At 39.1% G+C, this 16,827-nt stretch overlaps 1 protein-coding gene across 8 annotated transcripts in view; it reads left to right on the top strand.

The window, feature by feature from the left end:
* Positions 1-16,827, top strand: part of Imp (IGF-II mRNA-binding protein) — a 45,325-nt gene that overhangs the window by 15,892 nt on the left and 12,606 nt on the right. For 2 of the 8 annotated variants that reach the window (XM_065496421.1, XM_065496414.1), the window contains exon 1: positions 531-823. The exons of 5 other annotated variants lie outside the window; for them this stretch is intronic. In XM_065496421.1, coding sequence (XP_065352493.1) covers positions 744-823 — 80 coding nt within the window. In that variant the 5' untranslated portion in view covers positions 531-743. Of the gene's footprint in view, positions 1-530; positions 824-14,791; positions 15,027-16,827 lie in introns of those variants that run through there. One more of the 8 variants, XM_065496419.1, reaches the window with a different exon arrangement.

Genomic DNA, 16,827 nt, shown 5'->3' with positions numbered 1-16,827 from the left:
GCTTTGTTATATTTTTTGTTAAGTTCTGGATGTGGATGTATGGGGCACAGTTGCCCTGCTGATCCGTAATAAACAAAATTTGAATCTAAATTGCGTGATGCGTGCTCATTCTATGGTAGAGACAGGAAAGATTAAAATCAATATTTTGAAGCATAAAAAAAATGATTTTACCGGCAAATTTGAATGGGCCTCTGGCAGCTCTCTTTTTTTTCGAGAGGAAGAGGACCGAGCAATCGAAATTAATTAGAGGGATTTTCGGTGTCGAAATATTCCCGAAAAATCGGCGGCCGCCCCCGAGGACGCTCTGCGAAATTCCGACACGAATGAATTTGGCCTGTCGCGCGCTCGAATTCCGTGAACAAGCCTGGCTTTTTGTGAGTGCGAGTGAGTGAGTATGTTGCTAGTCGAGTAGAAACGCAGCGGCAAGCGAGAGAGAGAGAGAGAGAGAGAGAGAGAGAGGGAGAGAATGGAGATAGAAGGAACCACCATAATAAAACAGAGAGAGGAGGGGATATATTTTTTGAGTGGGTCTTTTAGTAGTTGTGGAGCAAGCGCTGAAGAGAAGCCGCCAGAGGAGCGAGCGAGCCAGCCAAGGCAGAGTTTTGTGAGTGCGCGGTGTGCGTTTCGTGTCTTGGCGGAAGGAAGCAAAATCAAATCGCTCTTTCGGCCAACGCCAGCCAATCGTCCGAACCGCGCCGGCCGACGCACCACTAGTTTTCGCGTGTTTTGAGGCCCGCCAAGGGATGGATTACGACGATCCCACCGGACAGCACGGCTCCTCCGACGACCACGTCTCCTCGTCGGACGAGAACGGTGCACCGAGGTGAGCACACTCACAATTTTTTTTCTTCCCGACAATCATTTCGGGGGCTTTGGATTCGGCCATGGCCGCCGCCGCCGCCAAGCCAGCCGGCCGGCCGGCCGGCCGGCTTTTGTTCGAAATTTCCAACGCACTTTTTACGCACTCGGCACGACCCGAGAGCGTGCGTGCTGAGCACGCCCCAACCCGGCCGACGCACTAGCACTTATCTCCTGTTATCGGGGCCGAAAATAGACGCGCTGCTCTCGAGGGTGTCTGTCCGAAACCGATATCAGGGGGAATGCTGAAGTTTCCGGGGTATCGAATCTGATCATTAGATGGTCTCGTTTCACAAGAAATTCCTGGAAAATCGGCTCTTTTTGGCAGAAAATACATTTTAATTTTAGTTTTTTTAATATCAAAGATTTAAATTACAAGCTCAAAGCAGAATTTTTTCTCACAAACTTCTCGCTTGAACGGATATTGAAAAAAAAACGAGAAAAATTCCTTGAGTGGAGGTGGAAATTCTTAACGAGTTCAGCAAAGAGACCCAAAATAGACGCGTCTGCCTGAAACCGATATCAGGGTAAATGCAAAAGTGTCTGGGCTTTTTAATCAAATTCTTGGAATCTGATTATTGTATGATTTCGTAACAAGAGAAATTCCTGAAACAAAAACGGCTCAGTTTGAAGGATTTAAAACTATTTTGGGAGTTTTTGAATTAATAAATTAACAGTTAAAACGACAGGTTCCAAACTGAATTTTTCTGCAGCAGATTTCTCGCTTAAAATTTATTACATAATTGTTTTTTTAATTTACGCAGCAAAAATGGAAGAATATTCGGGGCTGAAAACAGACGCGTGTTGCGCTCAAGGGTGTCTTTTCGTAACTGCCAAAGATTCCGGGTTATCTGAATTCGATCCAAGAGAAAAATTCCTGATATTATGAAAAAATATAATTGAAAATTTCCTAGCATGTTTTTCTTCTGAGTAATCCTACTCGCAAACACAATCGGTCCTAAAAACCGGTGATGCTACGCGTGACATCGTAAACCGTTACCGGTTTTTATTCTCTCAAACCTCTTAAAAAGTGCCCTGCGACCTGAGAGATATTTTTTGTGAAAAGCCGCGTCCGAATTTTCGGTTTTGGTTGGCATTGCAGAAAATTGTGGGATGCTCGCTGCTAATTCGGACGGAACCACGCGACTGGATTGCCCCCGGACGGCAGAACCCTTACACGGCGTGACAACCTCCAATTTGCGAACAGGCCCAAGCATGCAATATCGGAAACAATATTCGTTTGGAATACATAGAGGGTGTCCTATTCGCAAACAGGTTGTGTTTGAGAAAGAAATTGCAAAAGAAATTATTTGTCTTGAAATTTGTTATATAAATATTGTTTTTTCTTAATTAATTCTACTCTCTTGCTTTTTCCCAAAATTCCAGTCTCTTTGCAACTTTAACCAAATATTTTTGAGGGAAAAACTGCCCAATCAATGAAAATGATCGTTTACTTCATATTTTTAGTTTGTTTTTTCAACCTAAACATTGTGAAAAATCTTTTTTTCTGCCCACCATAAAAAATAAAATTGGTAAAGAGCACTTTCCAAGAGTGCGCTGTTTAAATATTCAAAATAATGGAACTTCAAACTTTGCATTTTAATCAATTCCAAAATCTGAATTTTAATTGTTAGCAAATTTGTGTTACATTCCACAAACAAAAAAAATCACAATAATTGTCCTGTAATGATCCAGTTTAAATAATTATTTTCGGCACTTCCTCTAGAAAACGAGCCTATTTTAAGATTTTTATTTATAACCACCAAGGTTAAACAAACAGTTTCATGCGGCTCCGTAGAAGTGGCTTATTCACCTCTTCCTCCTCCTCCTCTTCTTTGCACTCATTCAAAAGATGGAAAATAAAAATACGAAAACCAGTTGCAACTCAACATTCCGGAAAAATCGAAAGCCTGGAATGTACACGGCGCAGCGGTAAAATGATTGATCTGCATGCAACCTGGGCGAGTGCCGAGCGAGTGCAGGAAGAGGTCGGCGAATTTGCGTCACAGTAGCAGGAATCCCGATAAGATTTTCTGCTCGTTGCTTGAGAGCGAGTGGAACGAACGAACGAACGAACGCAGCCATCAAACATTCCCCGAAGGCTGGTTAATGTTGCCGCTTCTTCTTCTTCTTCTTCTTCTTACTTACTTAGCCTCACACACACACACACACCTTGCGCTGGAATGCCGCGGCGCGCGGTGCGCACCTCGATTCAATCCAGCTAATTAATTCACCGGTATGGGTCTCGTCGGCCGACCGGCCGGCCGGCGAAACGTCCGTGTCATCCTCTCGCTCGTCATCGTTTGATCGAGCTAATTCGAAAGGCGGGACAAACCAGATCGTCTCGTGGGACCAGACACCGCCGAACAGTCTGCCCGGCCACCGCACGTTCTCCGCCGCAACCGCCACGTGTGTCCTACTTGACCGGTGCCTCAGGGTTTTCACTTTTTTTCTGTAAACAGAGGAGCACGCACCTAAGGGAGAAAATATTTCTCTTTTTTTTTGTAAATTTTTAAACGGCGGTGTTTGGATCATTTTTAATAAAATAAAATCTCTATGATTTTTATTTAAAAAATTGGGAAAGCTAAAATTTTCCCAGCTTGCCGTTAAAATTTCTTATATTATTGGCTGTAAAATTTTAATGCTTATCAAGCGGTGAGGAAAATAGCCTTCAAAAAGCCTAAAAACTTGGTCAAGCTTTGTAATTATTCAAGAAAATAGACAAAAACTAAAATTTAATTGTGTATTTTATAAAAAAAAATCAAAATATTATTCATTTCTGTCCACTTAAAATCAAAATTTTAAAATTCTACAAATAATAATCCCATTTGACGCGGCCCAAAGGGTCGAAACATGGAAATTCCGCCTGCCCGCACAAATTTGTGGTTTCGCTGCCGCAGCACGCACGCCATCTTTGCAAAATCATTGTCTTGCGGTTATTCGGTGTTCGATTCAGCTTGAAAACGTCTGATTGGCTCGGCTATTATTCCACAGCTACTTAATGAAACTCAATACCTGTTCCAATGTGTCACACACACTCGTGTTTAGAGAGTTCTCATAGCATAGCCACTGAGCTGAAACAGTAAACTGCTCGAGTGTTGTTACTCAAGCACGTAAATTTTAATGCGTTCCTGGAAATTTTGTCACTAGTTCAGAGCTAATTTAGCTAAACGAGGGAAAGCATTCAACTGTCTAATGAATTAACATCCTATTGTCAGTAAAAAATTTAGTTTGTTTCTTGAGCAATAATAAATATTGACGCTGATAAAAACACTGTGAAGAATCTCCCGACAGGATTAAAATTATTTCCAGTGTGAAATGCGTAATTTAACTCAGCATTGGGAGGCAAGGCGCTTTGACAAGGTAACCGGATTGCATTTCACAGTTACGCAGGCAGCTGCAGAAAGGCAATCGACTGGCAAGAAATGACACGGTTTCTTCTTAAAGGCCACCAGCACTAAGCTGCTTGCGATCAATATTTATCACTCTCGCTCGACATTGTTGCTTTTACCAGATGCAAATTGGATGCATTTTTATATTCACCAGCGCAGATTTGACTTTACATGAGATCGTATTTGCATGACTTCATCGCTTCGCAATCCCAGACTCGGTCTGGGGGCCGGAAGCGCGCGACGAGAATTCGCAAGCGGCGAGTATTACTTACGCTCGGCCTTCTGCAGGTGAAAATAGCGGCAATAAACAATCAAGCACGTGCGCAATTTGTAAATTGCTGCAACCGGATCCGTTCGCCGTGCAATGAGAAATTTCAGTTATTCTTGCCCTCCTTTACAGGAATTTTATTGGAATTACCGCTCTGATTCTACGGGTTTAAAAACGTAAATTTTAATTTTTCGTTGGTGTATTTAATATATATGGTTTACAGGAATTTCATGTAGTTCGTAGAGGAGAGTCGAAGTGTGTGCATTTTTTGAAATCTGATGATTTGGGGGAAAAACTCGTTTTCTGTTTGAGACCGGCATAATAAAAGACAGTGTGTCAGGTTCCAAGAGTCGCATTAACAAAAACTGCATACCGCTCGACTCGTCTTCATGTCCCATGATGAACTGAAGTAGTTTCAGGGTGATAAACACTTAATCCCATTGCGCAGTGAGTTGCAAACAGCAACAAAAATTATATAATCTACGTTTTTTAGGGTGCAAAGAGGGGGTTGAAGCGTTGGAACCCTTATCCTAGGGGAGGTTGAGAATAGCAGTGAGCGGTTTTTGAAAATATGACAGTTAGAAGCTGAGATTTTAGCGTGAAAGCATTTATTGAAAACCTATAAAAACAATTTTTAAATTTTTTTATTAAAAAGGAGAAATTCCAGCCCAATTTCTTGCACTTTACAAGTTGAAAATATCGAATTAAATTTTTTTTCAATGCATTAATTTTAAAATTAGAGCTCCATTTTGAAATTTTGATTTTAGTGACCTACCTCTTTGAGGTCAAGAGGAAAATTTTTCCTCTTGAATTGAAGATTTCAAAACTGTTTCGTTACACGAGCAATTTGAACCGATGTGGAGATGTGGAAATTTGAGTTTTCCCAATGGCATTTTCGGTCATGTCGAGCTAATTATAGTAAAAAATTCATCAAGATCTTCAGCCCCCTAACAAAAGTATGCACATTTTTTATTATTAAATGCATTTAAGCATTTTAGGAATTCCAATTGTATCAATCACAGCAAAACACATTTTTAAACAGCGTCAAACCCCTTTCTTCTTTATAAACAATACCAGAAATTCAAATTTAACCTAGAAATTTTGACCTATTTCTAACAAAATATTCAAAATAAATCAAAATTAGAAATTTTTTCAATTAAATCAGATTAATATTTATGTGTGTTTGCGTGCGATACGTCAGTGTCGATGCGGCGAAATTGAATTCAGGCGTGACAGGCGATTTAAATTTCGGAGATAAATAGCTCTATTTGCCGGGCGGAGAGGAGTCATGACTGCGCGCGCGGATGATCAAAATTTTCTCACAGGACGCGCAGCGGCTCTCTCGCTCGGCTGCTGCACACACACACAGAAATAAATAAGGCAGGCCAGAATAAAAAAGAGTAAGTTTTATACCTGCGCGCTGCGGCCTCATTTGGGCAGTGTGAGTAGTAGTAAAGTTGCTGCAAATAAAATTCCAGGAAAGAGCGACAAAAGCAGGTTTGAAAAACACACTCGGTGTTCCATAAAGGTCCCATTCTCTTTGCTCCAGCGCGGCGGCTCTCGCTCCTTCTGATCTGCTCTGAAAGAAAGAGCAGCCTCGACCGACCGACCGGCGTACCAGATGCAATAAAATTTATGAAATTCAATTTTATTGTTATGGAGCAAGCAGGCAAGCACCCCGCTCGTTTGTCGCCTCACTCGCAACGAGAGCGATAAACTGATTTTTTTCTTCCAGTGTTTTAAATTAAATTAATATATTGTAGGTACGTTTATATTTCGAATTCTGCAAAAGAAAAAAATCCGGAAAAGCCGTTTTAATAATTGACTGGTATTTTACCAGCAAGTTAAGCAGCAAAATAATTTGAAAAAGCCAAAAAGGCTTGGTTTATGTAAATTGTCTTAAAACTTGATTTTTGGAAAAGTCACGAACATCGTTTGATTCGTCTCGCTGAGCAGGTCCTAAAAGTATAAAGTTTATTGCAATGTGATCACCTTTCAAGACATTGAAATTTCTTAAAATTTTAAATAACGGAGGCGTAAATTATTTTTTTCTTTGGCAAATTTACATTAGTTATCAAACACTATAGTGTGATAGCGATGAATCATAATTTTCGCATTAAAAGGAGCGCCTCCTTGTCAGTTAGCCGTGCATGGAAAAAATAGAATTTGCGAGCTGTTGTTTTTGATTGACTTTTTTCTCTCTCGGCCTGTTATCACTGCCTCCGTTTTAATCGATCCGATCAAGGTTGTGACTGTCTGGTTTTTATAACAGTATTATGCATTATGTAATTCCTCCCACTTGGATTTTTATCTTTTATATATAGAAATTACGCTGATTGGTGCTATTATCTTAACTTGAATCTACCAAAACCTCTGTGAGCAGTTTGAAACATGTGAAGATTTTAGATTTTTCGGACAAGCTGCTATTTTCCAGCAATAATAATATTTAAAATAGGCATAAATGGCTCCTAAGAGCATTTTTTGGAACGTTCAATTTGAAATTACTCGTTAAATATATAAAATTAATGTAATTTATAATTGGTGGCATTTGCTAATGAAATAATTCGACTGTTTTCATGCTGGAAAACTAAAAATTGTTTAATCTAAATTTGGCTTTCAGATATTATTTATTTATGTTTAGATTCAGATGATTAGATTCAAATTTAAATGTTAAATTAAATATTTGAGAGTTCACGGCTTAAGAAACTAAGGAAATTTTAAAAATAGTAAGTTCAGTGCATATCATACTGATTTGAACGTCAGTAAGAAAATAATCAGTTGGAACATTTTCACCCTCAATTTCTGGCCGGAATGAGGGAAGCACCACTCATTTTGCTTGATTAAAATGCTGGCCCGGGGCTGCAAAGTTGTTGTCTTGGCACAAAAAGTCGCTGCCTTGAGCGCCAAAATGGCTAATGAAGCGCGAGAGAGCGATGCCGTGCCGCTCACACTAAAAATAATGGCACGCACAACATTATTGCTGCGAAGCGGGAGCACATTGGAAAAGGAAATAATCTCCCTTCACACACACACACACGGGAGGTTGTTGGTTTCTTTGCTCTGCGTCTCACAGCTGCCTCCTCTGGCACATACGTATATATATTTTTTTTCAGGAACAATGCGTGCAAAAAGAGGGGAGTAGTTGCACAAAAGTTGCACGCCTGTTCTGGCTCTCGCACGCACAGGATTTTTTCCTCGGCTGCACTTTTGGTGCTTTTGCTGCACAAAATAAATGCTTCCCCCTTGCGTCGCCGCGATCTTGATAACAATGAGGCATCGCGCGTATGCATTGTGCACGGTTTGTTGCTCGGTTTGTCCGTGATGGACAACAAACTGGTTGAAAATAAGAGCGAGTTTGCTCGGCTGCTCACTCGCTTGCTTGCTTTGCTTTTCGCCACTTACGTGCGTTGCGTGGAGGAAAAAACGCGCGCGCATCGAAACTAGTTTTTGTTTCCTCGGCCGCCGCCGCCGCGGCCGGCACCGGAGGATGAGAGAAAATGGCCGAGATTCCGATTGTTTCCCCCTTTGATAATTTGCGTTTGCCCCCCTGCTTCTCGTGAGAGCGAAATTCTGCGTCTGCATCTGCCATTTCTCAAAAAGACGAGCAGAAGCAGTCAAAAAGATTGCTTCATTTGATACTATTTGCGCGGATTTAATTCTACGCCAAGTAAAAAACCGTGAATGATGTTTAGAAATATAAATTCAAAGCTTCTAAAGGGTAATTTTTTTCTGTGTTGATTCAAGGGTGAAAAAAGGGTTGATGGTTACGTTAGATGAATATTTCAAGCAGATTTATTTCTTTATTAATCTTTTACAAATTTCTCGTGAAACGGTTAAAATAAAAATTAATCATTTTTCAAGTCAGTTTTTGATACGTTGTGAGTTTTTCCCCAAAAACACGCGATTTAGTTAAAAATTAGCGAAATTGGCCCTCTTGCTAACAGACAAACTGACAAAACTACGCAGAGTTTCTTTTATTATCATCAGTATCGTCACCTTAAATGTTTGACTAAAAAATTGAAGTCAAAAACCGGGTGGAAAATTGTCCAGTGGAGCTTTCTAGAAATAATTACTTTTCTTTACTAGTTTTTAAATAAATGTAAACAGGAATCTCACCATCCTACGCTTGGAAAATCATAAAAACGTTTTCATTTCGCCGTAAGTTATAAATTTTGGGTTTTCTTTTAATAATTCAAACACCAAACGAAAAATTAGATCACTAATTAAAAGCAGTTTTTATATTAACAGTTAATTTCTTCCTCTTTGAACCAGTCAAAATTTCTAAATTAATGAACAATTTTGCGTAAAGGACGTTTTTATTCCTAATTTTCTCCTTTTTTCAAAAACAATTGCTAAAAAACCTTTTTACCCTGTCCGCTGATCAAACAAAACTCGAACATGATCTTTCTCTATTTTCTAATTAATTCATTCTGCATTTCGTAAGATAAGAAATAAAAAAATCAAGCGATTTGGCATTAAAATAACACGTTCCACTACAAAGTAAACGCGCTCATTAGCAGCGTTGAAAGGGCCGATGGGATGAATATTGAATTACAATTGCGCGCGTGCGCTCACTGCACGGAGGCGTTTTTTTTTTTTTATTATCATTACTTTCGCACGCAATTACTGCCCGGGCCACAGGTATTAATTACTCCCGACTGTCTGAGTGAGGTACTTACCTAATTGCACTCGCAGTGGCCACTTTTTTCTTTCTCTTTCGTCGAGCGCGTTCGTGCTCACCCATGTGCCGCGCATTTGCACCTTTTCCTCCGCTCTGCAGGGTGCACTTCCGGCGCCCATTAAATGCATGTGCACGCCAAGTGTTCTATTTTTACTGCCTTTTCGAGTTTTCGGCAAGCAGCACGTGGGATCCTCCACTCGCTCGCGGTCACATCTGTGTGCCTTTTGAGCTTCACACCCTCAGAACATTTTAACGTTTTCTCTCTTTTGTCATGCGATACGATTCGAGAAGCGAGATTGACGTTCGGCCTTCAACGTTATTGATTTTGAAACCTGAAATAATATTTTCTTAGGAGCTGAGGGATGTTTAGATAATTTTTTATCAAAATAAATATAAAAATCTGTCCAAAATTGCTAAATATTCGTTATCAGCGATGAATAGGCCAATTTTACTGTTTTTGGGGAGAGAATTAAACTTATTCAGTTAAAATTGTGAGTTTTCTAGGAACTTAATTCATTCTGGGGGTAAAAAAATAAATTGAGGGTCAGAGAATTTTTCCTGAACAAAATTAATTATTTAAAAATCATTCTAGGTGAACTGTAACTTTTTACTTGCCTATTTAATTTTCACATTCAATTTTCTGTCTGAAAATCCTCTTCCTAGCGTCGGATCTACGCACCCCTCCACACCAATTCGGGCACAGTGCTTGCTTTTCGCATCAAACGGACGCAGTTATATATTTTTTTGTCCGCGGCGCGCGATTTTTTTTGCGTCTGCTTGGCCAGTGTTTGCGGGCCTGTGTTTCTAATTCAAGAACATGTTGCCAGACAGACCGCATAAGAAAGAAAAAGAAGCTACGGTGCGCGAGAGAGAGAGAGCGAGAGGTAATTTTGGTCGCGTGTTGGTCCGAGCAAAAAGTGTTCGATTCCCGAAATATACTCGCCATTTAATAATGCTGCTTGTTTGGTACGCTTATGTGCGGCGAGGGGCGCACGCCTCTCCTCCATGATGCCAAGCATCATCCATCCATCCATCCAGCAGCAGAATTGATTAAAATCTACCACTGCGTTACTTTCATATCTCTGCAGGGAACAGCTCAAATATTTGGTTTGAAATGTTTACTTTGGCAAGAAGTGCTTGACAAGTGATTAAATTTAAAAATTGAGATTTAAGGAATTCAGGTAAATCGAAAATTTAAATTTCCATGAGAGATACAGAGGGTCAAAGGTTAAAAACGGGTGTTTTTGAGTTCAGGTAAAACAAATCTGCAAATTTACCCTCGGAACATGCTTCGTGTCACCCTTAAGACCATACAATATCATCTGATCGAGTAAGAAATCGAACCCTGACGTCAGGGTAGCCCTCAAGCGATTGATATTTTTGAATATTTTTAATAATTCCTACGTGTAGCCACTTCAACGACGCCTGACGGACTCTGTAATAGTTCCAATTGTGCGATCTGCACACCGTTGGAATGGCCGAGTCGAGAGCTTTCAGAATATGTGCAATTTGACCCTTCGGAAGCCATCAGGGTGCTCAGGAAACATCCTGATGGGCTCCGAATCTCGTTCCTGAGCGCCCTAATGGCTGCCAAAAGGTCGAATTACACATATGCTCAAAGACTTGGCCGTTCCAACGATGTGCAGATCTTGTAGATCGAACTAATAAAATAAAGGCATCGATTTAGTTGGGTTTAAGAAATTAATTTTCACACTGCAGAGCTTACTCAAAATAATTAGCAAAATTAACTAAAGAGAAACTACGAAAATTTTAATTTATTAAAAATTAATCTTTCGAATTTTCTGGCTAGTCTCTCATATAAATTAAATTAAAAACCTCCAAAGATTGTTTTTTTTTAATTTATCATCAAAATTAATGATTTAAAATACTTTAAAAGGTATAAAAATGTTAAAAAGACTAATTGAAATTTTTCAGTCTCCCAAGAAGTCAATTTATTGCTTTCCTTCTAAGAACTCTAAAATTTGAAGCCGGCATTGACTGAAAAATAGTGGTTTGCAGCCTGGAGGAGCAATCAAAGTGCAATTTGCACGTCGGCCTGTCGGCGTTTTGGTGTTTTGGGTCGGGTGTGTGCATTACCGCGGCGTGCCCGATGGTCGATGAACCCGGTGGCGGCCGCGAAATGCGATTTGCGCCGCGCGCGGATAATGGAGTGGCGATTTGCACGCGCTGGACAGCAGGCAGGCACAACAAGAAGAAGAAGAAGCGAGCGAGCGAGCGAGCAAGCGTCTGCTCGTTTTGCTCCCTTTTCGCATTCACGGTTGTAGCCAATTTGAATGGCAATAATAAATAATCGGCTCTATTAATAGACCAGAGACGCGTGCACACATCGGGCTGCACGCATAAATTATCCGAAACACGTATCAACGGATACATGCGCGGACTGTGCGTGCAGAAGGCATCTGCGTATATTCGCACAAAAGACTCGAGAGCCAGCCAGCCAGGCAGCGGCGAGCAAGCGATGCGTCAATATCGGCAAAGAGAGCAAAAAGAATATACGCGCACATCCTTTCAGAGCGAGCTGCTTTTCGCCAAAAGAACAATGCGTGCGTGCCTCGGGCCAGCTGTTATTTTTTCCCCGAGTGCATTTGGTGTAGTGTGCGACACGGCCTACCAGCGAGGAAATTGAATGGGCCTACTAACGAAACAACTCAAACTCGCCCCGTGCACAATGCAACAGTGAAATCCGAAGCTGTTTCTTTTTCTTCTTGCCTATAAAAGCCTCTACTCGGCAGTTTCGCGGAAACTTTTGCTCTATTTGCGCGGCCGCACACGCAAAAATTCGTTGCGACGCGTCCAACGCTTTTCCGTTGTGATCTATTTTTTTTTAATTCCAGCCGACAAAGTTTGCTCCGGCGGAGAGCAGTTTTTTTGTTTTGCATAAATGTAAATATTTTCTCCCTTGAAATAATTTATTTGTAACAATTCGGCTGTTCTCCTTGTAAAATTTTTATTTTTCGCTGGTTCGAAAATATTTGAATTTTTTTACTTTGGCTCTAGAAAAATCAATTGATAGGTATTAATGGACATTCCGAAAACAATTAAACATTTCCTGTTTGGTTCAGATGCTCTGTAATATTTTTAAAAAATTTTTGAAGAGCAGAACCTCCACATTTATTCTGAAATCTAATGTTGAGCAAATTTTTTCCCGTCTTTTACGCTCCCAAAAATAGAAAAATCGTTAGATTTATCGAACAAATTTGGCTACATCATCAGCAATTTTAAAGAAACCATTCACTTTAGTACTGAACAAACAATTTTTTGTCTAATAAATAAATAAATCGAGTTTTGTTTTCCTTCAGTTGAAATTAATGCAAATGAGTCAATTAATCTGCACGACGAGCTAGATTAAGGCACGAAAACAATGATGGAGCGTGTATGCACACACAAAGAGCGACTTCCTTCGCTCGCTCGCTCGCTCGCGCCGGCCCTTGAATAATGTATAAAAGCGAGTGGAAGGCCAGCTGCCCCGCGCGCGCAGTCCCAATAAGGCATTTATCCATCCATCCAGCTTTGCTTTTGCTTTGCTGCGGTTCAATGCACCGTGGCGCATCTCAAGGTAGTGTGTAGTGTGTCTTATGCAGATCGGGCCCTTACGCAAACAATGATGATCAATTATGCGCGTGTGTGGCAATGCAAACGCAACAAATATAATTCCTTCTCTCTGCTCCCCTTCAACTATGCCTGCTAATTCTCTTTGGCACCGGTGCAAATGGAAATTTCTACTATTATTTGTACTGGGATCGATGAAGGTGCGGCCCTGGGCTCTCTTGAACTGGGTGAGAAATAGGAATGGAAAATTATAACATTGAAAAAGGCTGGAAAAGTTGTCTTTTCTTGGAATTCTTTTCATGGCAGGGAATTCAAAATTCATAAAATTTATTTTTACATTTTTATTGATTTCTCTATTTACAGTTGTCATTTTACAAATTTGCATAATATTTAAGACTAAATATTTTGAATTTTTGTGATAGTCTGTGTTTGGACTGAAGTCGTTAAAATAAATTCTCTTATCCTGTGCGGCAAAAATCTTCTAAATTTTACCGTGAATTGAAATACCGATAAAGAACAGCTTTAATAGAAATGATTTCTATTTGATTGGTAACTAGAGTTATTAATATGTCTCATTTTTAACATTTTTAATTCATATTAGTTGTGATTTTTTTAGATTTTCAGACAGCAATATATTTGTTCAATTTTTAAAAAAAGGAAGTATACATTGAATTGTTCTCGTCAATTCAAAGCGAATGAACACCAAATTTTAGGCCATCGGTTTAGGTCAAAGGTCATAAGGGTCATTTTCTCAATATTTAGAACGTTTTTCGTAACTGTTGCAACTATTACTATTTTTTTTAAATCTGAAAACTCCTTCAAAACTAGTCTCTATGCACGTGTGAACTTGTACGAAAATTTCAGACGGATTTTTTCGAGAAATTCCAATTTGAAACTAAAAAACCAAACATTTCGATTTTTGTAATTGATTTTTGCGACAACTGTTGGTTCTGAATGTCAGAATTGCTCTTTTTTTACTAACCCTATTTAACTTAAAATTTGAAAACACAAAAACGAAATGATATACTTTTTATGTATGCAAATATTTTCAGCCCTTATCTCTGCTTCTATATTTACCTGAACTACAAATTGTACTCACCGTTGTACTTGTCTTGACCTTTGTTAATTAAAATTATAAAAATTAGGGCAAGTGGCTGCTATACATACTTAAAGTTGTCTAAAAACCGGCTAATATTGCCAAAACCGTCAGAAAGCATATTACAGGCGTCTAAAAAACGGTTGAAAACGGTAAAAACCGGCCAAAATTGAAGGATAAGTGCAAATTTAATATTAAAACTATTTCTCATGATTTAATTTCATAGTGGAATATTTATTTAGTCAAATGAATATTTTCTCAGATTTCAGTCAAAACCGATTTTCCACTTTGTTGCAATTTTCTAGACTGAATGTTCATTTCAATTTTCCAGCTCAGATTTTTTTAATATTTTCGCATCATTCACACATCTTTGAACATGGAATAAAACATGTCTTAATTGTTTTCGTTGTAATGCAAGATTGTATTTATTTATTTAGGTGTAGGTATGATTTTAAAATGGTAAATTACGCTCTCAAAAGAAATAAATTCGCCTTTCAATTTATTTGTTACACTCTTTTTCAGTTTCAGACAGAAAAGTACAAATCAAGTAATATTCGTGCATATTTACAAATTCTTCTTAAAAAAATAACGAATATCTTGACATTTAAATAAGAACTGGAGATTTTTACTGTAAAAATACTGTAACAATGTCTCTATAAACCATTTAATTTGTACGTTAAAGTGTCTAAAAGCCGAAAACCTATTAAAATTCACAGCCGTAGTGCTCATCATCGCAGTAATTTCCCAACCAAAGAAAAATCGAATTCCGCAGTGGCGCCATCTTAATCCTCAGCACACATTAAACATTGGCATAAGCCTCACGTTGTTTCGTAAAAGCAGCAGGGGTGCAGGTTGGGGTACCTGAAAGGCGGTATCAGGTCGGCTTTGCCGGCGGCCGGCTTTTGCGACTGTGCAAACGGAGTGGCGCCTGGGGGGCCGCGTCCACAATGGTGTAGTACGCATTTTATCGAGCAGTTTGTACTACTCACGCAGCTGCGGCGGCGGTGGCGGTGGCGGCGGCGACTCGGAGACGCACAATCCGCGTCCACGCACTCGATCGATAAAAAGACGCGAGTGCGTGTGCAGCCACGTGGCGAGCGGGCCCCGGGCTCGCAATCAGTTGCAGCCAGGCCGCCGACCTGAGCACCACCCTCGCCAAAGGTAAGCCCTTCGGCAACGCCGTCTCCGAAGAGGGGCATCGATCCGCTTCTTATCTGGGGCCCGCTGATAGCGATAAAATTATTGGTCCTTTTTTCGTTCGGAACCGACGCAGCTGACCGTTCGCTGCTTCGTCAGCTGTCATGTTTATGTGTGTGTTTTCTTTTTGATTTTAATATTTATTTAATGACAACAAAAAATGTGTTTCCAGCTGAACAGCCAATGTACTTGATGGAAAACTATTTAACCAATCAGAACACTACAACACTCAATTAAAAAAAATTTTATTTAAAAAAAACAAAAAAATTTTCACATAAAATTAGTAAAAAGGTGATTTAATTCCGATAAAAACATATTTAATTTATCAGGTGATTTGGCTGGTCTTTTGATTGGTTATTTGCTTAAAAAATCTGAAAAACAATTATTTAACCTAAAATATTAATTAAAAGTTAATCCAGGGTGCCGTTAAAAATTTTGAGAAAAATTGAGCCCAGTTTCCCTGTTGTAAAATCACTTTATTTCACAATCAGGAACATTTCCCGCAAAATTTGTTCATTTTAGCTCATAGATCTTGATGAAAGAAGTCGAAATCTGGTGAAAAAAACGTAGAAAAAACGAAAAATCGTTTAATTCCTTAAAAAAAATCAGACATTCTCTCTGTACTGATTTAATTATGCACATTTTAGAGTTTGCTTGATGATTTATTACACAAACATTAGATTCAATGGGCAGCTTTCTAGAGCCTGTAATATCAAAAAATGCATTATATTGCTAATTTTCCTGTAATAGTCCTATTTAAACTGTAAAGTTTTTCGTTCAAATATCTAAAAGAATTCAGGCTCAATTTCCTACAGTTTAAAAAGTTTTTTATGTATTGAATTATTTGTAGTCTATTCAAGAAACAGTAAAAAGTATATTTTTATTTTGGTCGTGAAATATGATTAATCGCTAAAAATGACATGGGTAATGTAAAGGAATAAATTTCCGAGTTATACGCTGTTTAGATAATTCGCTACGCCTCTCAGCGTGCGGCCGGCGTAATTATTTTGTGATTAATAAATTTGCATGGCCTGAATTGCCTCCTTCTTGGCCAAATTCCTTGATGACGCCGCGCTTTTTATCGCTCCCAAGCGACTGCGTGCACTGAGAAAGGAAATTCGCCAGATTACTTGACACTTTATCTGCTTGGTTAGGCGTCTGTGAACCTTGGAGTGGAAGATTTTCAGCTCGTTTTACTTGCCAAGTGCATTAAATTTACGACTCTGGATTTTCTTTAAATGTTGAACTCAAGAAAACCTTTTGAATATTTGTTAAATTCATTTATACTTCAGCTGGATACGGATAAGGTTTAAATCCAAAAAAGTGTTCCAAATAAACTATAAAAAACATTAAAAATTGGTCAAAATGAGCAATTTTGGTCAAGGGTGGAAGAAATTAAATAAATTTCAATTTATAGAAAACTTAATTTTGCTAATTTCCTTTGTAAAGTTTCAAATAATTATTTTTTAGCCACATTAAATTAATAAAAAGTGTCTAAGGGCTAAAGTTTGACTGGAGTAAAATATCTTTCAGCCATAATCGATAATTTGGCAACAAAATATGGGATTTTGCCAGCTTATAATCAAAGAATCCTTTTTGTGCCATCTATACTGCTTAATTTTTTGTCCCCTGGGAGCGAGTTTGCATGATTTACGACAGGCTGGAGCGCAATTTGTCAGCATTAGCGTGGCAAAGAGAGCAATGCCGGCGTTGCTTGCTGCCAATATTTGATTATCATGTATGTTTTTTGGACAAGGTGAATACA

Source organism: Cloeon dipterum, chromosome X (genome assembly GCF_949628265.1).
Source record: "Cloeon dipterum chromosome X, ieCloDipt1.1, whole genome shotgun sequence".
In the NCBI taxonomy this organism is placed as follows: domain Eukaryota; kingdom Metazoa; phylum Arthropoda; class Insecta; order Ephemeroptera; family Baetidae; genus Cloeon; species Cloeon dipterum.
The sequence above is the reverse complement of the archived record's forward strand: the minus strand, read 5'-3'. Positions and strand labels throughout refer to the sequence as shown.